The sequence below is a fragment of the Centropristis striata genome, chromosome 16 (assembly GCF_030273125.1).
Source record: "Centropristis striata isolate RG_2023a ecotype Rhode Island chromosome 16, C.striata_1.0, whole genome shotgun sequence".
Classification (NCBI taxonomy): domain Eukaryota; kingdom Metazoa; phylum Chordata; class Actinopteri; order Perciformes; family Serranidae; genus Centropristis; species Centropristis striata.
In genome coordinates, this window is record NC_081532.1 from 9422571 (window position 1) to 9447870 (window position 25300).

Below are 25300 nucleotides of genomic sequence, written 5' to 3' on the forward strand. Positions count from 1 at the left end.
GGTTATGTTTGGACTGTAAACATCCTGCTGACGGACTGAATGAACCACTCTCACACTCCAGAATTAGAGATGATACAGAGAGCGAACCACTGTGACACTTCAAACAAAAGCAGCTCCGAGTTTTTGGAGTCTATAAAGAACGGCCACTTGTAAAGCTCCAAAGAAAATACCTGAAAACTGCAGAAAAGTCAAGAGAAGTGTTTTTCTGCTACTACACTCACTCCTCCTCCTCGCTCTAATCCAAACACTTCCACTCTCGACAACAAATCTTCAGCATGGAGCTGAATCTCCTGATGACAGCTGATTACTTTCCAAAGTGTCTGGTAGTCAGACTTTTACAACAGCCACAACTTTACAAGCTTTTGGCCGGCGGCTGGCGGTTATTTCCCCCCCAAAAAAACACGAGGGGAAGCACCAGAAGTGATGAGTTAAATGTTAAATATTCATCTTGGCTGAAACTGTAGCCAACCTCTGATGACACAGAGTGAGTGGAGCACATGTTTACCAAATAAGCTGAGTAATCCCATCTGTCTTTATGCACACACATAAACACACAGTCATCCACACCTGTATTTCTAACTGATTCACATGCTTTAATTGTCTCTTCCTGTGGAAAACACTTAACAACACTGCCAGAAGAAGAAGTAAATGATGATGAGGCAGAAAGACCTGCACAGTGTTTGGTCACAATATCTTGGGGCATGAATTATTCTGCAGATGATGGTGGCATGACTCATTTCCACAGTAGTATGGCGGTTTAAACAGCCCCAGATTTCATTCATTTTACATTACCTATGCCAAATAAGAGCCAGGTACAATCAGCGGCTCAAATATGTGGCACATGCTTCAGTTTAAGATGAACAAAACAGGCACAATCTTACATAAATCCAGTTAACTCTTATCCTTTTGAACCACTCCAACTCCAATAACTTCCAGGTGAACTGGTTTTCTGCTACCATGGTATCAAAGAGAAAGCAAATTTACAGCTCAATCTTTGTTCGGACTCTCAGCTGCAGTCTCCAGGTTTAGATAGTGAGCCCAAGGATGAGATTACAAGCCTAATTTTCAGTTCTCTGAAAAGGGGCTCAGCAAAATGGACTCACACGTACACCTTAGACAAACTACATTTCCCATCTGTCTCAGGAATGTTGCGTTCCTCTTGGACTTCTTTTAAGTTTTTCAGGTAAGTTAATAAAACTCTCCTGAGGACAGGGTGGCTCCACTTATTTGTAAATCCATTACTAAGTTGTAAACGGGAAACCAACTTGTGGTAATAAGTTGAAAGACGATACAAAAGTTAAATGTGTGATGTTGCGGTTTTAAACCTGTTGTTAACGTTGTGACGCAGAACTACTTGGTTAAGTTTAGGCATCAAAACTACTTTGATAAGGTTAGAAAAAAAGAACAGGATTTGGGTTAAAAAAACTACCAATCCAATACCATACTGCTGCTTCTCTTCCTTTCAATTCACTTAAACAGCTTGTGACGCATTTCTCTTCACAATATTTTGCTCAATGTTTAGTTAAGCATTTATGTGATAGTTTAGGCTGATGGATTGTACTAAGTTGTAAATGGAAAATCAACTACACGGTGCTGTCATGGTTTAGATCAGTGGTTCTCCTTTTTTTAAGGAAATATTAGGTCAAAGATTTCGAAAGATTTCGTTTCAGGGACCTTCATCTGAAAGATTTCGGTTGTTAGACAAGAATTCTACAGCTCAGGATATACCTGAACACTAAAAACTTCATAGTTACTCTTTTATTTTGCTAATTCTAATTGCTAATTCTAATGCTAGTCGATTAAATAGTGAAAATAAACTTTTCCCCATTTCTCTGTGGACTCCTGGAACCCCCTCAAGAACCCGTGGGGGTTTCTCTCCATCTCTGACTAACATTGAGATTTTTTTTTGCATTTATTGTCTGACTCTCTTTTTTTGATAAGTCCATCATTCTTTTTCGGCTGTTTTGCAGTTGTTGCTAATGCTGGAATAGCGTTTCTGCAGGATTTTCCACCATTAAATCAGGATTTCACCATCTAAAGGGACATGAACGTGCATCTGCATTTGTGGGAATGCTCTCTCTCTGAAATGACCTGTGATTGGCCAAAGTTGGCCCCAGCTTTAACTGCCTATCCTTCATAAATGTTGTTACAACTGTTCATATGCATACATTAACTATTTCTGATATTGTATTTTGTGAAATATAATTCAGAATCTTTTCAGTTTACATTATCATCAAACCATATTTTGATTAAGTTGCAGGTCAGATATATCCTCTTTCATTGTAAGTGGGTCATATTTATTAGGAATTTAGCTCATTTAACTTGATACACAACAGTTCGCATGGCACTTTCTGGCTGTAAATATTTAGTGTAACTAAAGTTTGAACTCAAGAAGAGTTGGTGCAGTGTAGAGCTCCTGCTTGCTCCAGTAACCATGCAAGATGATTTTTTTGTCTTACCTTCTCTGCCAGCAGCTCTCGGATTTTCCCCGCCTGGAGCCGGAACCTCAGCAGCTGCATCTCCAGAGCAATGCAGCGTTTCTGCCAATCCACGCTGGCCACTCTGACGGCTCCCGACCCGCCACCGCTCTCCAGTACATCGGCCATGGCGAGGATTCAGAGTTCTGCCTCCTCACTCAGACTGCACTGAAAAGACAGAAACCCCTGTTCATATATAAGGTTTGTCTGAATTGAGTTTGCCGTATTAACGATTGTGAAATCTGTTTCTGTTCTCAGCAGGAGAAGGAGGCAAATGACATTTAAACACACAGTATACATGTATAATTCTGTGACTGAAGAGAAGAAAAAAGTGATTCAACCTCCATAAATTCTTTGTGTTGACCGCACTTCCCATGATTCACTGAAGAAATGTGAGTAAAGCGACAATGACACAGGATTAATGAAAGCTTCCTCTCACTTTCTGTGTTGCTGTGTGACACATAACCACAAAAAAACGTGTACGTTCACGTGCTCTGTACGTAGAAACAAACACAGAGCGGAGAGATCGTCACAGCCGGGATCTTTCTCCACATGCCCACACACACTGAACAAAACCTCAGCAGGGAGGCTCTGTGTCAGTGGGGGAGTTGGGTTCATGCGTGCCGGCTCCCAGGCCTGCCAGCTACAAAGCAGGTCAGCGCTCTGCTTTTTAGCCAAATTACCTACTAACCCAATCCCCTGGTCCTCCCCCACCAGCACCACCTCCACCTCCACAGCTCACTCGCCATGCAATCCCTTCTTAATTACAAGGCAAGAGTGAAACGGGATCCTGCGCAGCACAATAGTGTCTTTCTGCATGACAGTCCCATCACAGCCAGAGAGGGGGGCCGTCAGCTTGCCTCGGCAAAGAAAGGAGGAAAGAATGTGTGAGAATGAATGGGCCGAGTGCTGAATGTGGGAAACTGGGGCGCTGAGGTTATTTTTACCTGAGGAGGATTGACTGGTGGCTATTTTTCTCTGGACGGATACTCATTCACAAAGGTTAAGGCCCTACTGTGCAAACTCAATAAAAGTCTGATTATCTTCAGATAAAAGTAGCCGTAACAATCAGCTTTGGGGTTATGACTCACAAAAGTGATGCAGCGACGTGTGAGATATTGAGTGGCAGTTTGCGTTTCATTAAGTAAAAAAGGAAATCAAATTAACTTAAAGGAATACTTCACCTGCAAAACGACCCATTTGTATATTGATTAATCAACTTACAAAACATTGCTTTTCTTGCATACCTCCACGGTGAATGTAGAATCCAAAAATTGAGAAAAAAAGTCTTAATAAATTGAAGTTTAAGATCCGTTTACAAGATCTCACCATGTACTATAAGTCTCATTTACCTAGTCGTATGCTCACTACTTCCCAAACACATGGAGTTTTGCTAAAGCCTTACTATTTTAAACACTTCCGGATAAAGGTATGTTTGTCTTATGTTATCGTTTGACCTTGACCAAACTGACTTGCATCTATGCAAAGTTTCTCTCTAGAGAGATGTTTTCACGTTCTTTTACGAACATCTCTGCAAAAATGTACGCTGGGAAAACTAGATTACGTCACTAATTCAAAGAGCCAATCAAAAGCCACAAACGAAACTTAAAAACATCCAGCGCATTTTTTTATGTCTCACAACTACCAACACTTTGATGGCCAGTTATAGGCTAACAAACTTACAAACAACATCAAAAAGCTAACTACACTTACTATTCTGATATATCACCGATTTCGATGCACATTAGACTCCTGATCCGAGTCTCTTCTTGGAAGAAGTAGACCAGACACTGACACTAATGCCACAGTCTGCACACCATCGCCAGTTAACGTAGTACGCAGGCAGGTAGTATGCAAGCTTTTTCACTACTTTTTATGTAGGAAAACCATGTAAAACAAATGATAAATCATAGATACATACATAAAAACCTAAGTACATAAAACGTGTCTGGTAAGGTACCTTCAATTTGAAAGTTTTAGTGAAAATCCATGTGTTTGGGTTAGCATGCGACAAAAAAGAGATAAAAGAGACCTGGATTATACTGCACGAGTTGTGTGAGAGTTTGTGCAGGGATATTTTGATATAGCTTTACCATTGTTTATTGCAACTTCAATTTATCAAGTATTTTCTGTTTTCAAATTCTTCATTCACAGTGTGGCACCAGGTGCTTAATTGGCATACAAATTCATTTTAAGTGACTTGAAAGCAAGTTTAAAATGAGTTTGAAGTGACAAAGTTAAGCAGTATTCACACAGACAGACTCCAAGTGCAGCCAGACACTGTCAGCAGAGCAGCAGACGTTCAAAGTCCAGTAACTATAACTGCACCATGGCACTCCCTACAATTAGCATGCTCATAAATACAGGCTTAGCAAACAAATTACAGAAGTCATGCATGTGGAGGTTCCGCCAGCCGACCGCTGTACCCAGTCAAGGTTCAGCTACCGACGTCTCACACTCTCTCTCTCTCTCCCTCTCCAGGGCAGACTGGAGGGTTTGAAGGTCAAGTAAAGTCGGACGGCGGCGTGGGGAAGAGGAGAAATCAGGCCGCTTGAATAAGCTCTGGTGAGCCACACTGGGGCAAGCCAGGACAGACGATTCCAGGCCCTCCTCCAGGAGCTAAAACAGCTGGGTGCAAACAAGCCATTTAATGGTTAAACACTCAGCACTGCCATGCTAAGTCTCTCCGGAACAACTTATTCAGCACTCCTTGCTTGTTGGACAGAAGGGGGTAGATTCAGTTCACACCAACCGGTGCCAGGAACTAAACTAAATAATCAACAAGTGTAAAGTTAAACTTTCTACTGAACAGGATGAGGAAGGAACCAGAGGTTACAAAAGGCCAGCATCAGCTTGCATTAGGATGAACTCAACCCCACACCACCAGCCTGTCAGGAATGAGGTCATTTTCACTGAGTGCGTGGGAGTAATGGTGCATTCACATGCTCCTCCGACAATCCCATTCCCCAAGTTGGGAAATCTTTCTTCTAACGTAATGTGGAAACAACATGCAAGCTACAAGGAAGATGTGTTGTATTTTACAAGTTGATGATGATGTAATTGCTTTAACTGATTTCTAACTGATCTCATTCACTCTGAGTGGATGGCAACTAACAGTTACATCCTAAAAGCATATTTCAAATTACATGTGAGCATATTTTGAAAATCCATTGATTGGTTTGCTTATTTTTTTGAGGACAACTGAACTGAACATCTTTGAATTTTGGACAAAATGAGACATTCAAGGACTTCAACCTGAGCATTGGGAAACACTGATTGACATTATTTTTAACCATTTTCTGACATTTTATAAGCAAATCAACTAATTAATAATCAAGAAAACAATCGACTGAATTGAAAGTTGCTGCACTAACATGCAATATGTGAATTAATCAAAAGTTTTTACCATCAACCTAACATTTACTGTTGTCCAGCATATTTCTGGGTAACATGACGGCAACTCATATGAAAACAAGTGGTATATCAAACTCTATGTCGACTTTTGGATCGTTGCTCTGATTATTCCAACGCCACACGAACGTGTGGCTCCTTTTACACAAGTGTAACCCTCTATTGTGGGATCTAGACACAAAGAAGCCAATTTTACACTAAATCTGCTGTAATATATGATCTGATAAATACTATTCCCCTCTGCAGTATCTTCTCTGTCTGACATATTATGCCATAGCTAGAAGTATCCAGATGGGAGGGGGAAAAAAAAATCAAGACAACAAAAACAAACTTTTCCAGGATCTGCCTGGTAGATCCATGTTTGGTAACACTCGGGCCACCCAGAGTGTGAGGTGCATGGAGGAGCCCAGAATGGTGAGCGCTCTGCGGAGAGACATGAAGGCCCTGGGAGCTTCTCTACTTCCATCTAGCTGTGAGAAGTTGCACGCCGCCGTGGCCAGAGCAAACACTGGGGAGGACGACTGAATGGAAACGCCACCGCAACGTTCCCAGCAGGCTCGTTTCTACGGCTGCCATCGACTAAAACTGCTTTCCATCGAATACACTGACAGTTATACTGCATTATTCCTCAGACTGAGTGAGATTTGATATCCAGTGAGGAGAGTTTTTATTCAAAAACTTTGGAAGCTATCAGAGATTGTTATGAAATTGTTTGGACGACGCAGCGCGCGGCGTGTCAGGCTGTTGCTGAAGCAGACTGCTGGACTGCACCTTTACTCAGAGGATGCAAGTAGCACAAGTCTCAAGTCGGTCCTTCCACCAACTACAACCTCCTTAATCACCACATATTCAAACACACACTCCCCGGCCAGTCGTAACTCTTCAGCGCTTTCTTACCAGAGCTCAGACAGACACAGATGGAGATACACACTGAAATAGATTGGAAACAGACACATGTGCACACGCACACATACACTGACACACTGCTGAGCATGCAGCTGCGGTGATGTAAGTGATTAGGTGGTTCAGTGATATCATCCCCACCAGACATTTCAAATCCCCGCTGTTGTTGTCTCTGCTGAGGTCCAACTTGGCTTCCCCACGTTCTGGCATCCCCCTCCCCAAATAAAAAAATCAAACAGCACAGGAGCATGTGTGTAAATCTGGGTCAGTGGCTGCAGATTCGTGTCAGCGTGGCAGATCTCAGTGTGTACGAAAAGCAGACAAAGACAAATTATCTGAGAGCACGAGGAGTCAAGTATGGGTGTGTTAAATATTGCCTTATCTGCTCCTCGGCGGCCCCATATGTTTAACAAAGGGGACCTCTGTCGACTCCCATCCGGTCAAGTTGGCCTCATATTTTGTTTAAATGTGTGCCTCACTATTTTTGGTACAGCTGGGATGTAGTTCTATGAATAAAAGAGGGGAGTAATCTCCAATGCTGCTACACATTTCTTAACCTTTGACCCTATTCTTGGAAAACATGCGTTTCGAAACTTTGCAACTAATAGCAATTGCCCTACTCCTCGATATCTTGTAATAATTCAGTTTCAAAAGGCTATTTTAACTGAGCAATTCCTCAAATCAGACATTTAAAGCACTGCAGAGGCCAATGCAAAGTCTTCAGCCTACTTCTTAAATCATGAATACATCTCATGTTTATCCTCCTGCCATTTATCACCTTATCTATCTTGTCTTACTCCTCCAACACCTCTCACTTTCCATCTCCCTGCGCTTCTTCCCTCTCCTCCTGCAGCACCTTTCCCACCCTCCTCTTCCCTCCCTCCCTCTTTTCCTTCCTCCACACATCCTCTCCTCCTCCTACCTTGCAGCTCTCTCCAAGCGCAGGTTAATGACAGGCCTCGGCAAACTGACCACACTCATTATCAGTCTCAGCCTTAAACACAGGTCCTGACATTCTTCTGTGCTGAGGTGTAAACATCAACCACAGCAGATCTGCTGTCCTGCACACTTAAAAGTCTTGACTCCCCTGCAGCACTGCAGGGCATGGGGAAATACTTTGTTTGCATGAGTTATAGTAAGAGACAGCCTTAACCACAAATTATGACACAGAATATGTATCTTCTTTTCATGCTTCAGCTTATGAAGATGTTTAGTAAGAGCTACGGCTGCAGCTGGAGGGCTCAGATTGATGTAGAACTATCATGATGAGAACAGCTGCATGTGTGGCACATATAAACACGCAAAGTTCACTCTAAAGTCATGCAAATGCAACCCATTTTTAAAATTATTAACATAAATGTTTTTAGAGCTACCTCAAGGGCAAGCAGTGGCTAAGTTTTTGTCCAAAAAAGGCCACAAGGAACAGGTGTGCTAGACGCACAAGGCTTAGTAGAATAGTAGCAACCGTAAAACCGTCGGTCAGCAGAAAAAAAAAAAGACTTCAACCAAGCTTCAGACATCTCTCAAAATACTCAGCTGCAGCTGCGGCTTTTGTCCCAAACAACCTCCTGCGTCTCGGTTAAATTTATCCCTTGGCGTCTGCATTAAAACAGTGCGTGATATGTTGAAAGCAAAGAGATAAATCGCTTCTACAAGCGGAGTCCTTCACAGCTACTTTACCTTGTGACTTTGTTGTCTCTCCCCCCTTCAGTCGGCTTTCTCCGCTCACGGACACCTTCCCCGGTAATTCGTCGCAATTCGGCTCATAACTTCTTCGTCACTCCGTCGACTTTCTCCCCGCTCTCATTCCTCATTCATTCCTTTTATTCAGTGTTTCACGTCGTCCCGCTGCTGCCGCTTGTCCTTCGCTTTTCTGTGGAGCGCAGACTTCAGTGGGACTTCACTCTGAGCTCCATTCAACAGACTCATCCCATATTCCTTTAAAGGGCCCAATGCAGGATCAAATTTCTCCAGGAGTCAGGCCCCCCTTGTGTGCAGGAGCTGTTCAGGATATTGCATTAAGGCTGGCTCGGGTTTTTTTTTCCTGTTAGGATGTAAACACAGTCTTGTGGGGATTTCTTTGAGGGAGCAAAAAGTCTGCCTGAAGTTTGACCATAGCCTTATACAAAAACATAAGCACAGTTTTTTTTTTTTTTTTAATTCTTGTACTTTGCTTCATACTGTGAGCTTTTTCACATTCCCTGGTGTATATTTTACACATAATATTTTTTTTTTTTTTATATTTTTTGTGTAAATCTTTAAATTTATTATCCTATTAGTCGTTAGCAAATGTTCATTAACTATACTAATATGGACTGGACCAAGTGAATTTTGACTTGATGTTGGTGCTACATGAAAAATTAGCCTGCTAACATGCTCGCTATGATGTTTAGCCTAGCATGTGTTCTATTTTAGTTTAGCATGGTAGCATGCTAACATTTCTCACACTGTTAAAAAAAAAGCCTTGGTCATTTTTTGTCAAAATTGGTTTCTGTTGCCTAAATTATCTCCTCATGACGCCGGCCACCTATGGTAAAATCACCTACATTCTCAGTTGATCAGATCATGTGATTTTACCCCTGTAAGATAATGGCCTATGTCAAGTGTGTGACTTAAGCAGATTTATTATGCCTAAGTCAAAATAAAATGTGACTTAGGCAATTTTTTGAACATGCCTTTGTGACTTAAGCAAGATATGGTAACGCTTTATTTTGAAGGTGTCTACATAAGAGTGACCTGAGCATGTCATAAACATGACATGGGATGTGTCATGAACATTAATGACACTTTGAAGTAACATTAATGCTCATGATACTTGTCATGTCATGCTTCTGACAGGCTTGTGTGACTCTTATGTAGACACCTTCAAAATAAAGTGTTACCATATCTTGCTTAAGTCACAAAGGCATGTTCAAAAAATTGCCTAAGTCATTTATTTCTCTTAAGTTACATAATTTACACACAGTGTTATTACTATGCCAATAGTAATTAGTGTCACATTATTCGTCACATTATTAGTGAAATGGTCAATAAATGTCATATGTTACACTTTTGCTGAAGTGTTTTGTTTCCTGCAAAACTTGAAAAAATTTGTTAGGCGATTATTTTAACAGGGTGACGATTTGTTACAATTGTTACAACTGAAATGGGAGTCACATTATTTTGAACCATACAGTTAGAATAATAATTATATTAATTGTAATGCAATGATTCAAACTAATTGGCAAACTGAAGAATTAAGCTAACATGGGAGTGGTAGAAATGCCACTTGAGGCTGGCTCCAATGTCCAACTGTACAGCAAAAATAAACATGTTTACAGCTTATCTGTATCTGTAGCATTCATTCTAACTGTTCATTTGTTTTTACTCACCCATTTAAATTATATTAAGGCTGAAAGTTATGCATGATTAAGGGTATGGCCGCTTTGAGTGATAGCGATCAGTATGATAAGATGCTTGCAATAATAACATACTGATATGAAGCTAATGTTTAGCATGTTAACCATCTTATACTAATGTTTTAGAATGCTAATATGTGTTATTTGTTACAACTGAGATGAGAATTTCAATAGCTTTTTGAGTATTTGTTAAAAAAAAAAAAAAGTCGACATGACATGAAAAGTCGCAAGAAAATAATAACAATTAGTCCTGATGTCATGGTGATACGAAGAACTATAGGTGTAAAGTCAGGGGAACACAACAGTTATTAGGATACATCGTTACAACATTTCCATGGCAATCCGTCCAATATTTATGTCTAAACTTAAATTTGCATCCTGCTAAACATTCTTGAAAATATTTCTACTCTTTCTCCTTAAATGAAAAAAACAAAACAGATTCTATAAAAATGCAAGTTAAGTAAGAATAAGCAGAACACATTTCATAGTGGAGGGGGTCTACAGTAAGTAATTTAACTACCTCTGATTAAAAATAAAGACCACCATGACAGAGCATTGAGAAGTCCAACTTTTAGGTTTTAAGTAGCCTAATTACTGTATGTTTGTTTATTGGCAAGGCTTGCAGGCTGGGCTTTACTGGAATCAAAAGTTGTTAAACCACTGAGTGGAGCTTTGCAACTGTAATGAATCATTATCTGGGTGGTAAAAGAATTGTGAGGGGATAATTTGGGAAGGTTTGAGACCACACCAATAAAATACAAGTGCGTTCAGGTCACAGAGTACTGGCCTTCATCCTCTAAATCTCCCAAGGATTCCCTCAAATGTCAGAAATAGTTCCCAGTCAAGCTGTTTTAATCAGTGGTGTAGTTTAGAAACAAATGGGGTCTAATCAAAAAGGCAGACTTGTGGCCCTGGTGGGAAGATCGGTTTCCCCTCTGAAGCCTTCGCACATCTCCATCTGGAACATTTTATAATGTCTGTCTGAGCATTCATATTGTTGCATGCAAGTAAATAATTCATATTCGTTTCTAGTGTATTTTTACATTAACATAGCATCAGTACAACAGAAGTACAACAGAGTGTGTCAGTGTAATGAAAAGCAAAGAACATTTCAAATCTAATTATAATACAGCCTGAAATGGAAGCATGGTATGATTTTTTTTTTAAGTTTGCGTGTTAATGTAACAAGCATGCAGTGGTGTGACACGCCCTGCTGCATCCACTGACAGAAGTAGAACTGTACGAATACAGAGAGCATGCATGAAGACAGAATCAGACACAGACAGAGAACACACACAAATAACCGCAACTATTCATCTCAGCTGCCCGTCTCTGTGCAAAAAGTGGACCAGCAGGCTGTGTGACATGAAAATAACATCACATGTTCACATTAAAGCACTTCAGCAACACGCATACTCACTCCGAAGGGGCAGCTGTATTTCTGTAGTATACTTTTATCCAAAGCGAGGTACACAGTGAGTAGGTGCCATGAGGTAAAGTTCAAGTCTGATAGCATGTAGATGCCAACAGGGACAGGGGCAGTTTAAAGAGTGCATAGAAGACGTCCCCCCCCCCCCCCCCCCCCCATTATCCATCTCCATTACTGTATTTTCCGGACTATAAGCCGCTACTTTTTCCACACGCTTTGAACCCTGCGGCCTAAATGATGATGAAACAATGATGCGGCTAATGTATAGACTTTTACGGGCTAACGGCCTCCAGGGGGCGCTCCAGCAGGAAGCGCAAGAGCGAGACAGACAGGTGGAAGAGATAATGCGTTGAGGAAGATGCTATTTTTTTTTTGTTTTGTCATTTTGCACATCATGTACACACCCCCATCATGGAAAACACAGAGAGAAATGCATATGATGCAGCTCTTAAGTTAAAGGCAATCGATCTGGCTGTCAAAGGAGGAAATAGAGCTGCTGCACGTAAGTTTGGCATCAATGAATCGAGGATGAGACGCTGAAGACGGCAGCGTGTAGAACTGACTCAATGCTAAAGGACGACAAAAGCTTTCAGAGGTAATTAAAGCAGATGGCCTCAACTAGAAAACGTTCTTGAAGACTGGCTGAACGCACAGAGAGCAGACGGCCGAGGTGTTTCCACTGTGCAGATCCGACTGAAAGCCAAAACAATCGCCACCGGTTGTGTTACTACCGTGTTACAGGCACTGCTTGGAAAAAAGCATTTATTCAATTAAAAATGAAAACAATCTTTCTGTGTAAATATCTCATGTTACAACGTGGACACCTGCAGCTTATAGACAAGTGCGGCCTACATATGTACATTTTTTTTTCTTTTTAGATTTAGTTTTTGCGGCTTATACTCAGATGTGCTCAATAGTTACAGTATTTGTAAACGTGTTTACAAAAGAGTTGAGTGTTTAGTCTCTTCTTGAAGATTGAGAGGGACTCAGCAGATCGTTAGGTTTGGTAAGAATAGTCTACAATCTTTGAGCTAAAAGTCAATGTCAGCACGGCAGCATGCTCACATTGATAATGCTAAATACTGATGTTTAGCATTACAATGTCAAATAGTGGTAATCAATCAACAGTGTTGGGAAAGTTACTTTCGAAACATAACAGGTTACAGATGACTAGTTACCCTGTTAAAAATGTAATAATGTCACTATTTCAATTACTTCTTCAAAGTAATGTAACTTATTTGATTACTGTTTGATTACTTTTCAATAAAGCTTGAAAGCCCTAAAAAAAATAAACATAATGGAGCTTTACACTGTGCAGTAATGTTATGCCGAAAACACAACACGCAGCAGTGAAGTGTGGTCTGGGACCATGGGATGTCTATGGAGAGCTGCAGAGGCCTCTCTGAGTTTGATTCGGCCAGAGAATACCTGCGCATGTCAGTAAACGTGACATGTTGACCAATGTTACAAAGATTTTCTTCCCACCTGAAACACATGAACACGCGTCCCTGCTGCAGAAAAGTGTAATTATTGCACTGAGCCACACTTTGCTGCTGCTTGGTATGTTTATGGTTAAGCCCTTCTCTGATTCTCCCTCTCTCTGAACATATTGTTGAATTTGCAGCAATTAAAGACTTTCATGTTCAACAACATGGCCACTCATCTTGGCAGGGCTTGTCGCAGACATGTTGTTTCCAGCAATGAGAAATGTTTGATTGGCAGATGAAAGGCAGTGCAAATTTGAACAAGAGAAGTTATCAAAAACAATGCAAAACAAATGGAGTTGTGTAACCCATAGAGTGATTGTGTTGCAATCAAATTCAAATTTGTCCCAACTGTGTTATCTACAAATATGCAAAAAGGAGACATTTGTGCACCGTAAGCTTTAATTGCAATAATAATTTTGGATGTAATCCTTTTGTAATTGCAATTTAATGAAAATGTTTAATTAGTAACTGTAATATTTTTTCACAGTAACTGTAACCGATTATAAATACATTTATTTTGTAATTAAATTATGTAACACCTCTACACATAGTTGCTCCACACCAAGACAACATTTTGACGTTGCTTTTCTTTGACCCACATCTGGTTCAAGCTGTATTTGTATACTGTATCATTCCAAGCCCTAATTATACCCTACTTAGACAATATGTTAAGTGCCACTTAGTTTAGAGAACCTCAGAGCCAATTAAAGACTATTTAGGGCTTTATGTCACTATTGACATTAAGGTGAAAATGTAAGTGTGATAAAAGTGTTGACTGGAGCGTTGTTTGTCCATTCACAGCACTGATACGGCTCCGGATTCCTGCTCAAAACTATCAGAAGAACCGAATCGACTCTAATGGGTGTGGATTTCTCAGGAACACTGTAATAGTATTGAGAAATACGCTCTCTGCTGTGTGTATCAGAATTTCCTGATATGATTAACTGCACCTTTCAAGGGAAAACGCGTCTAAATTCCATCCTGGAAAAGATCCGTTCTGGAAGTGGGAGGGGGGAGTTTACAGCAGGGATTTCATCGTTGTAGCTTATGAGGCTAAAGGCTCTGCCTTGTGTTGCACAATAAGTCAGTGCCTCAGTGCTCTCAGTCAAAACAACTGGTGTCAGGCCTACATGGTTTACATGCCTATTCTCGGGCACGGCTGCCAGTGCGGCGAGGGGGAGGCAGGACAGTGGAGAGGGAGCTTAAGGCCAGTTTCACCAAGTGTTTGCAGATTAGTGTGTGTTCTTACAGCTATTTAACCTCCAGAGCTGCGTGGTGACCCAGACTGTGACCGGGTCACTGAGCAGGGATGGGAGACCCAGCTGACCCCATCCGTAAATCAGAGGCAGAACTGAAATAAAGTACTGAATGACTGTGTATTTAGATACATCATATATAATGTAAGACTAATTACAGTAGAATCAGGTGGGGGAAATGACAAGAAAGTAAATATGATGGTTTGATGACCGAAAGTGTCCCTAAACAACAAGTCTGGTGATATTGTTTTTTCTCTTGTCAACAAACCCTCTTTAAAGGACCAAAACCAACAATTTATTGATTCTACAAGTGATTTCTGTGTAGCAAAAGCATGACACAGCTTATTTTTTAAAACTCAAAAGCCCATCGGGATATCTAGCTGTCTTGTGTCTTCATAAAACACTGTCCTGCTGCTGTAAATATTAGTTAGCATACCAAATCCATGGCAAAAATAGTCCAAAACCAATGCACTTTTTTACTACTGTTTGAGTACCGTTTGCTAAAACCTGTTAAAACCTGCTAACCTGAGTTTATTAAAAAAATAGAATAGCACATTTGAGAGCACAGACCTCTACCAATCCCTCTATCTATCCCAGTGATGCATTCATGTGTTCCTCATATTTTTTATTTTGTTGTATTTGTATTTTATTGTTCAGAGCATTTAAAAGACATATTGATAGCTGTTTCCGGTATTTGCTTGACAAAGAAAAGCGAAGGAAAATGGATCAAGCGGGCCATTAAACATAATCACTCCTTTTTTCTAAATGATTCCCGATGAATGCAGAATAAATGCTCAATCACGCAATGTTAAAGGAAGTGGGGAAAAAAATCCTTCTGTTCAATTAATTTCAGATCTGCTCCAAAATGTAAAGGATTCTTCAGTAGTTTTTCCATAATCCTGCTGATAAACAAACAAACAAACAAACAATGGTAGTGAAAACATAAAACAAAATTAAAGTATATATTTGTGACATGAAAAGGCCTGAGAAGTGAGGCCAATGAGGAAGTACCTTTAACCTGCTTTCTTTCTAATGGACAGCAGGGTCTACTCCACTGGTGGCAAAAAGAAGTCAGATTGTATAGAAGTCTATGAGAAAATGACCCTACCTCTCATTTGAATTGCTTACCTCAGTAACATTTTCCTCCTGAGTTTATGGTCTATCACTAGTCACTAGTCTTCTTCAACACAGCATGATGTTTATTTTATAAATAATGGTCCCATTTAGAGTAAAATAGATGATAAAGCCCCTGCACATTGTCCCATTGTCCAAATATGGTCACTTCTGGCTCCAATAAAGCCAGTTGAGTGCTAGTTCTTATGTTGAACTTTTAGCACCCTTGCTTTAGATTAAAATAAGAATCAATGAGATCCTTTTTTGGTCCATATCTTTGATATTAGACTGTTTCCTATTGGATCTCAGGTGATAGACCGGACCCATATAACACAGGAACAGTCCATCAGTTTCAGAAGACAACTCTTCGTTCGTCTTCCTTGTTGAGTGAGACAGAGAGACGGAGGGTACACGCTGACACAGATTTGTCAGGACCGTTTAGTTTTCAAACTTCCCATGCACCACAATAAAACAATCTGCTTTCACTTTTCATTCACTTCACATCCAAATGGAACAGACTGCAGGAAAATCTCAACATAGACTCATTCCACTCACATCTTAAAGCCATAATTTTAGCAAACACAGCAGCTGAAAGTGCTTGTTTTTATGATGACTTTGCATGCATTTTCTTTTATGTAACCAAGGCTCATTTTATTTGAGTTATGTTCTTGTTTTTTAATTTGTTTACTTTATTTTCTTGTATTGTGCATATTTTCAGTACTTACAGTTTTAATTGACCTTGTACTTAAAAAGAATCCTCCCACAGCATAAGTAAAGACTGAAGCCTATTGACCCATCTGCTCCACACACACTGATACTAGTTGGATGCTTCTCTGTGCTGTAGTTCGGCCACTTGTCTTACCCCTCACAACAGCACCGAAGCAGAGCATTGCCCCTTTTTTCTCACATGTTGACTGCCTCTTTAACCACTGGAGATTTTGTTAGGCTAACAAATAGGTCTCCTTTTCCCTCTCTGATGTCCTTTGAGCATTTTATTGCCATTTGGCCAGCCGCGCTGGAACCACAGAGGGAGTGGAGCATGATGGAAACTCCATATAAAAAGAAAATAAACCAAACTCACTTTAACAGCAACATTGTGCGAGAGAGGACAGCATCGAGGATGAGAGATGCAAAGGATAACACGTTTGACACTGAGGGGAGGAGCTCAACATACATTATGAGTTTTTATGGTGGAAAAAACTACTCACCATTTCATTTTTCACCCTCTGTGATAACAAGACCGTTAACTCCTCTCCCCTCTGCCTCTTTATCCTCTGTATTTCTTTTTCAACAGTGTGCTTCCTCCTCACTCCGTGTGTGGTCTGCTTGATGAGCTGCAGTGTGGCTTCAAGTTAACAAAAGCTAGTGTTGCAGGTAGGGGTCATTTTGCTTTTGGCCACTGCTGTGAAAGGAAATAGTAGAAACTCGTTCCAGGTTTTACACTCCAACGCCACACTCTAAAAATCACTGAATATCTGAATCTTTAGATCCACTAAGTTCCCCACCTGGTCTCGAACTGTGTCTGTGCTGTTTGGTGCTGACCAGGTAGGTTATAGTGAGTTTTTTTTGCTTAAAACAGCTACCAAGAGTATTGACAGTGAAGCAAAACAGCAAAGTTTCAGCCGGGCAGCGAAAAAAAAAGTTGAGAAGAAACTTGCTTTAAAGTTTAGGGGATCTCCAAATTCAGGTGATAATTCTCTGTAGGCAAGCAACCCCTTTCATATTAACATGCACACTAATATTCAAACTATTATTTTGAACTTCACAATATTATTATTTTGGTGAGGGCCATGTAAACAGCATATATTGCTTTATCGGTTAAGACATGTGGGATATGTCAATATTATTTGGGTCTTAGGAGCATTCTTTAGACATGTGTACAGTGCATTTGGAATATATATCTGTTGACAACAGAAAAGAGGCCTTAGACTTGGGAAAGAGATGTCTGTAACAGTAGATCATTTTTTGGAGGTACATCAACTTCCCAGTGAAGGTCCCAGGTCATCAAATACCTTCACTTTGGGACAGTGGCCAGTGACGGTCCACTGACCCAAAGCATCCTCATTTGATGACCTGGGAATGAGACTCAGAATCACATACTGCACCTTAAAATAGCTCTTATTCAAATAATTGGGTCCTAAAAGTTATAAAATTCACAACTCACCAAATCCAGAGTTACTCTCGTTTCTCCATTCATGTGAATGAATGAATGAATCTATGCTCATAGATGCAGAAAATCTGGGTAATTTTACACATGGATTTCGCACTTTTGGCTTCATTGAAGAACTTTCATAGGAATGAATGGGGCTCCTCTGATGTATCCAGCTCTCTTGACATCCATGTTAGAGATGCATTCCAAAAAGAAAACCCCACAGTTCTGAGCGGAGGTAAAAAAACATTACTTTACTTACTTCTTTAAAATATTAGGAAAGTCTTGCATATCAACAGTTTTTAAAAACGGAGAAAACGAAATTGCAACGCCAACCTTTTTTTTAGAAGGTGGTTGAAGGAATGAAAGTTGGAGGCTCAACTCAAACAACATAATAGGGCAAAAACTCCTGTCAACAGCTGTTAATGTTATGTTAACTGGGAATATGCATTTTCATCGGCTATATAACAGCTTATTAGGAATACTGTTTTTTTCTGAATAAGGGCAAAAAGCTTAATATTTTGTGCATAAATCTTGCTAAAAAAAAATCAAAATCTTGCTTGTTGTGTCTAACTCTGAGTCAAACTAACCATATTTTAGTTTGAGTAAATAACAACAGTTGTATAAACACAGGCTCTAAACAACACACTGGTGCCGTGTACGGTTAATATTCTGTCAGTGCTACATTGATCCAAACTGGGTCCATTTTTAACCCAATGGTTTTTTAGTGTGCACACTATGTGACTTAATACTGGTCATGTGTAATAGACATTAAAGCGGGGGTCTGGGCTGGCCTGGTGCACACTGTCAACATCATCGGCAGCTATTGGAAAATACGCCTGGTGAGTGAGATGTAAAGCAGCGTGCCTGGGGACAGCGGAGGCAGACAGTGTGAGTGTGGTCAGACAGTGATCCTTAAATCACAGGTCCAGAGAGTGATGACTGTTTAGCCACTTCACAATAACACTCATTTCATAAAGCTGCACGTGGGACTGCACGCATGTGTGTGTATCTCTTAGAGACGTAAGTGGATCTGCAATGTGTAAACAATAAGCATGTGTGTCTGTGTGCAGGATGAAGCTCTGTAAAGATCTAAATTACCACGCAGGATCCCGTGGTCATGCGTTGCAGTGATTTACCATAGGTGATCCAGCCAGAGTGTTTGCAAATCACAGCCAACCCGCAAAGCACCGGACCACAATTGTTGAATATAGTTTTCCACCCCGACTAAAGCTGTGAAACTAGCCACGTTCACGTCCTGTGGTCACAAATACACAGCTATAGTCAGAAAAGATTTCACTCTGACAAGCCCCGGGTGTCATATCTGATACTTTAAAAGCTCTGTCCTCTTATTGGATTATGCAATTGGGAGTTTGACTTTTCTTAAAGAAAATATACATGTGCACCAGAGGGAAGAGTTCAGTGTCGATGCTGAAGAGCTTTTAGATGAGGAACCTTTTAACCTTGCAGCCATGGGGTGGTCTCATTCACCACCAGGCTATCCTAAAAAGATGTCCCGCAGCTGTTACAGGGCAGAATGCTTCAAGAAACAACTTAACATTACATTCATTTATTAAATTTGCAGCTATAGCCAGCAGCCGGTTAGCTCAACTTAGCTCTGTCCTCATACCGACACGGCAGCATAGGTTGATTATCAATGTCACACGACACCTGTTTGACACTATTTGGTTATGTTTAGTCAACACAATAACTTGAAAAGGTTTTGAAGAAGATGATATGATAGTTTTGTGATTGTTAAAAAAAAAGATTTTCTTTTTCAATTCAGATATGCCTCCACTTGGTATGTCACACACACAGTTTGAGAACCATCTTTGTGAAGTTTTGCCATATTTTTTTTTATCAGTGGTGGAACAAGTATTCAGATCCTTTACTTAAGTAAAAGTACAAATACCACCCTGTGAAAGGACTCCACTACAAGTAAAAGTCCTGCATTCAAAACTTAGAAAGTATCATCATCAAAATGTACTTAAAGTATCAAAAGTAAAAGGAATCGTTTTGCATAATGGCCCCTGCCAGATTGTTAAATATATTCCAATATATTATTGGATTATTATTTTTGATGTTTTTATGCAAGAAGTGTTTACTTTTCTCAATATATGGCTCATTTGAACTACTTAACATACTGTTATGAGGTTTAAATTACTAATCTAATCTAATCACTTTAAATTGATCATGTTTTTATGTTAAATCTCAACCTGAAAAGTAACTAAAGCTGTCAGCTAAATGTAGTGGAGTAAGAAGTACAATATTTGTCTCAAAATGTAGTGAAGTACAAATATAAAGTTACATAAAATGGAAATACTTCAAATTTGTACTTAAGTACAGTACTTGAGTAAATGTACTTAGTTGCATTCCACTACTGATTTTTATGTTAGACAATGAAGCGTTTGAGACAGAGGGTGAATAAAAGTATATTCAGACATACAATATGAGAAAAAACAATGTGTTTTTTCAACAGTAAAGCATGTAAACATGTTCTAGTAGAAGCCCAAAATACAAGTATAAACCTGAAAACAAGCACGATTGGCCCCTTTAATGTTTACATGCCTACACAGGAAGTGAAGTCTCTTTACAAGGAGACCTTTTGACTCCTATGAGGATAAAGTTCATGTGTGCACAAAAACATCAAATCTTTGGTAGAAAAGAAACAAAAATTTTATGATAATTTGTCACTGTATTCACTCTCCTTACTTGAAGGGGAAAAGATCAGGCGTAGGTCACCGAACGAAACACTGTTGATGTTTGCAGGACTGTCAAAACAGAACGAGGGAGAGTGAGTAAAAACGTCTGCTTGCACACACTGCAGGCATCGAGGGGATCTCAATCCATCATGGTGATTCCCACAGACAAAACAGTCAACACAGAGGACAGACAAGATCAGTCCAGGCACAGTACATTCTCTGTTTACAGTGGGAACTTGTGAATCAAGTGGGACAGAGTGTGAGGAGATGAAGAAAGATGGAGTGAGAGATAGAATTAGAGTGCAATGCCAGATAGCGTGCATAATATGAGTTTAGAAAATTGGAAAAAACACAGTAAAACAGGGTGGAGGTAGAAAAGAAAAGCAGGGCGTTTTGCAAACAGGGGATGAGGCAATGTCACATGATCTTTTTGAAGCCCTGCGGATGGGGAGCTGTGAAAGCTCAGGGACAATGGAGAGTATGAGAGCATGAAATGGAGAAAACCCAGCATTGTAAACTGTGACTCTCCAGCCCGAAGGCTTCACTCCTCTGGGGAGATTTTGGCCGTGGTCCTGGCCTGCGACTGGCCCGATGTCAGCCACCACAGAGTGAGAGTGTTTTGCACGAAGAGATGATAAGATCCGGCTTTGATAAGCGTCTCGCTTGACACAAGAGGACAGGATGTGAGGTTCGGGTGCCATTAAAGAAAAGCAGCAACAAGAACTCAGAGTTAACAAACTTTAAATAAAAAATGCGCTTTCATCACTGTCACTTCTAACTTTATGTGTAACCAGTGGTGGAAGAAGTATTTAGATCCTTTGCTGAAACAGAAGTCCTAACTCAACAGCAGTTTTGGTAAAAAATATTCAGGTGCATTACTTAAGTAAAAGTACTAATAGAACACTATGAAATTACTTCACTAAAGTAAAAGTACTGCATTTAAAAAATACTGAAGTAAAAGTATTAGGATCAAAATGTACTTCAACTATCAAAAGTAAAAGTACTCATTATGCAGCATGGACCCACTCAGATTGTTATATACATTCCAGATATAATATTAGGTTATTTGCATTGATGCATTTACGTAAGCAGTATTTAAATTTTGTAACGGTAGGGCTCATTTTAACTACTTAATATCCTGTTATGAAATTTAAAAAAAAATCTAATCACTTTAAATTGATCATGTTTTGTTAAATCTGGACCTGGAAAATAACTAAAGCTGTCAGCTAAATGTAGTGGAGTAAAATTACAATATTTGCCTCAGAATGTAGTGGAGTAGAAGTATAACATTACATAAAATGTAAATACTCAAGTAAAGTACCTCCAAATTGTACTTAAGTACAGTACTTGAGTAAATGTACTTAGTTACATTCCACCACTGTTCAACAGTGTAAAAATACTCTGTTACAAGGAAAAGTCCTGCATTCAAAATCCTAGTTAAAGGGAAAATACACAACACTAAATGCATACATGTAATTCCTATGGCCAAAAATATTAGTTCACTTGAAACTCTCTCCAAAATCCAAAGAGCTAAAACTTAAATTTGCTCCTGTTCACAAATACTGATTGAGGCCATACTGTCCTAGGCCATGAAAATAACATATTGGAAATATAACAATCATTTAGGTGGTGTCACTCTTCATGTAAAAGTATTATTGGCAACCTATACTGCAATTGTCACTACAGCACCATCTTACTGTTGCAGCTGGTTTTAAGTTTTTATATACAGGTCGGTATTTTAGTCCAGTTGTTCCTAATCTAGGGGTCGTGCCCATCCAAAAGGTCACAAGATAAATGTGAGGGGTTGTGAGATGATCAATTGGGCAAGAAGAACAAAAATGCACTAAAAATGCTGTACAAATGTGTATGCACTTTTGATATTTTTTTTGTTTATCTTCTATTTCTGATGGAGCTTGAGTTGAAAGATCACAACCACTGCCATGTCTGTCCATTCAGTATAAGGCTTCAGCCAGCAGACTGTTAGCTTAGCTTAGCACAAAGACTGGAAACTGGGGGAAATTGCTAGCCTGACTCTGTCCTATCGTAAAAATCCATTTACCAGCACCTCTAAAGTGAGTCATTAACACATTAAATGTTGACAATTGGTGATTTATGGGGGGTTTGTGTGTTGACTGTGTTGATGTATGACTCTTGGCCAGATACAGTAACCTCACTACTGGTTGCCTATTTATGTATAATATTAAAAAAAAGACTGACACATCACCCCTCTTAAAACAGCAGATTTTCGTTTTTCACACTTTACACTGAGCTTTAGAGATGCAAAACAAGACATGTTTTGTTTTTCCCCAACTCCACTTCCTGTGCTGGTCCTCTGGGGAAGCCTGTGTGAATGTGTAAATACATATGTTGTTGGTGCTGAGTAGCCCAGAGTGAGAGGTGAGCTCAAAGAGAAGGTGTGAGGCCCACACAGACCTTCATACAACCTATGAACACACTGCTGTGCTGGTGTATGTTCCACCTGTTGAAAGTGTGATGTCTTTTTACCCCCAGAAGAAGAGATAGAAGTGTGAATGCCCCACAAAAGGATTAGCACGGGCACTTCCTTGTTTTCCCAAGGGGTACCAAACATACCACACACATGCTAACACTAACATAGTCTTTATCTAATGAGAAAACATCATGAATATGCAGTCATTTAGCAGAAAAGAGTTAACTAGTCACACATTCCTGGTGGCTGCTGCTGCAGACTGCTCATCGCCACTCACAGTTTGACGTGTTGACAGAGTAGAAAACAGCTAAAAATGACTTCCTGAAGGGAAACTGTTAAGCACATCCCCAAACCAGACGTTTATGAAGCTATAAATCCTTTGGTCAGTCAGCGCTGAGGTGTTTGTTATCTGCCAGCCAGATTCTCTAGAGGAGGAGAGGAGACACCGAGGGCGGCTTTGTGTAAACACATACCAAACTGGCTTTGTTGTTAAAGAGACCTACCAGAGGTCCACACATGCAGGACATGAAGGGACAAGGAGCAGGACAGAGAGAGGGAGCTGTCACTGACTTATAAACCTAAACCCACCACACACACCTCATCTCCTGCACCCTGAGCATCTCAACACACCATATGCACATGCTGTAATGCAAATGTCTCTTGTGGGTCACCGTAGCTGAGTCATAGAAACTTGTGACAATAACATAGTTTATGATTAGAAACTACAGTCATGCTAGCAGCTCTGCAAAGCTGTACTTAGGCGTCAATATGCTCAGAGTGACAATAATAACTGCAACATATGCTGATGTTACTGTGAGCAGGTTCACCATCCTAGTTTAGATGTGACAGTAGCATGCTAACATTAGAAAATATAGCTGTGGCTACTGTCATTAGTTTTGCTGCTGCAGAGTGCTACATAGATGACATATTTTTGTACAACCCTGATTCCCGAAAAGTTGGGATGCTGTGTAAAACGTAAATAAAAACAGAATGCATCAAATTCAGAATCAGTGTAGTTATTTACAAAAGAAGAAAAGGGTTCCCAGTTTAAGCATTATATATCTTGTCTTTGCATTGTATTTAAGTTATAATTTAATTTAAGTTGCTCAGTGGGGTATGAAGCTTAAAAAAGTTCGACTTCCATGCATAAAATGACCCTGATCTCCATGAATTTTCCACACTGGGGGCCCATTGAAGATGCACACTTCCACCATCAGGGCTGGTTTACTTCCTGTTTAGCACTCAGCTAACATGAACAGGGATACAATAATTAAATCTTGTGGCTTTTAAATCTGCTGATTTACAGTGTAAGTCTATGGATAGTCTTTTTTGGGCACATGACAGACCTGGAAGCTTTTATTTAAGGTTTGATACTATATCAAAGTGGCCTCAGAGCCGATCCTGTTCCTGGGGGCTTGTTCGTTTCTTTATTCAGTCATGCTGTAAACTAAAGTATTGGAGAAACTACAAGTTTGGTCTGATGGTGACATTTGATGAAAAGTCGGAGAATCATCATAGTGATTAGGTTTCATTATCTGAGAGCCATAATAATAATAATAATAATATGACTGGTGACGCCATGAGTGGTTCATATCAATCCATCAGCATATTTCAGTCTGTACCAAACATTCCCATAACAGTGTTTATTCATTAATAAATCCTTTAAAAAGGATCAAGATGACCTAAAATTAAGATCAAAATTCAGAAGAAATTTATGCTCATGACGGCAACAACATGGGACATCAATTGACCGTTTGAAAAAAGTCCTCCCTCCTCCTCCAATCATACCTTAGCAACTGTTACTAAGAGAAGACGGTCCATCAAGCTTTGAGCTCTGAAGTGAAACGGTGTGCATACAGGATTTACCGGTTTTTAACAGTTATGGTTCCTGTCAACTAGTATTCATACCACTACTAGTGCAGAACTAGTCTAACAAACTAATGTTGATGACAACGTCTGTAAAAATAGCACGCTAAGCTAGCTAGCAATGTTGCTAGGAGCTTAACATAATACAGTGGTGTACAGTGCTAATAGCAAGCTTCAATGAATCCCACATCGGCCGGCTTTCTATCATAATTTCACAGTAACTACTAATATAAATGGTCATGTTATGCTTCAAATTAATTAAATGGTGTAAAACTAAAGTCTAACTTCTTATTTTTCAAACCGTATATTGTTTTAATCGTGTACGTTAGCCTTGGGTTTACCAATCAACAAAAGGACGCTAAAGATGGTGAATTAGCCGTGTGCTAACTGTATCCCAAATCGGACACTTGGATCTCCTCAATGTAAAACAATGGGGGATGCTGAGTTTTTCGGGGGAAATTGCATGCTTCTGGGTAAGACAAATAATTGTATAATTGTATCGGCCATCATTATTAATACACCCGGACCATACTTCTGTCCTTCACAATAAAATACAGTACAGTAAAGTACAGTAAAGTAAAGTGTTCCTACTGCTTTCTTTCATCAGATTTACTTTCGTATTGTAATTAGACATGTAAATCTCCATGTACATAGATGAAG

At 39.8% G+C, this 25300-nt stretch overlaps 1 protein-coding gene across 3 annotated transcripts in view; it reads right to left on the bottom strand.

Moving 5' to 3' along the window:
- Positions 1-25300, bottom strand: part of plekhh1 (pleckstrin homology domain containing, family H (with MyTH4 domain) member 1) — a 137805-nt gene that overhangs the window by 34927 nt on the left and 77578 nt on the right. The window contains exons 1-2 of one of the 3 annotated variants that reach the window (XM_059352778.1): positions 8472-8695; positions 2460-2640 (exon numbers count right to left, since the gene is read on the bottom strand). In XM_059352778.1, the coding sequence (XP_059208761.1) occupies positions 2460-2606 (147 nt within the window). In that variant the 5' untranslated portion in view covers positions 2607-2640; positions 8472-8695. Of the gene's footprint in view, positions 1-2459; positions 2646-8471; positions 8696-25300 lie in introns of those variants that run through there. The other 2 variants (XM_059352777.1, XM_059352779.1) reach the window with 2 other exon arrangements.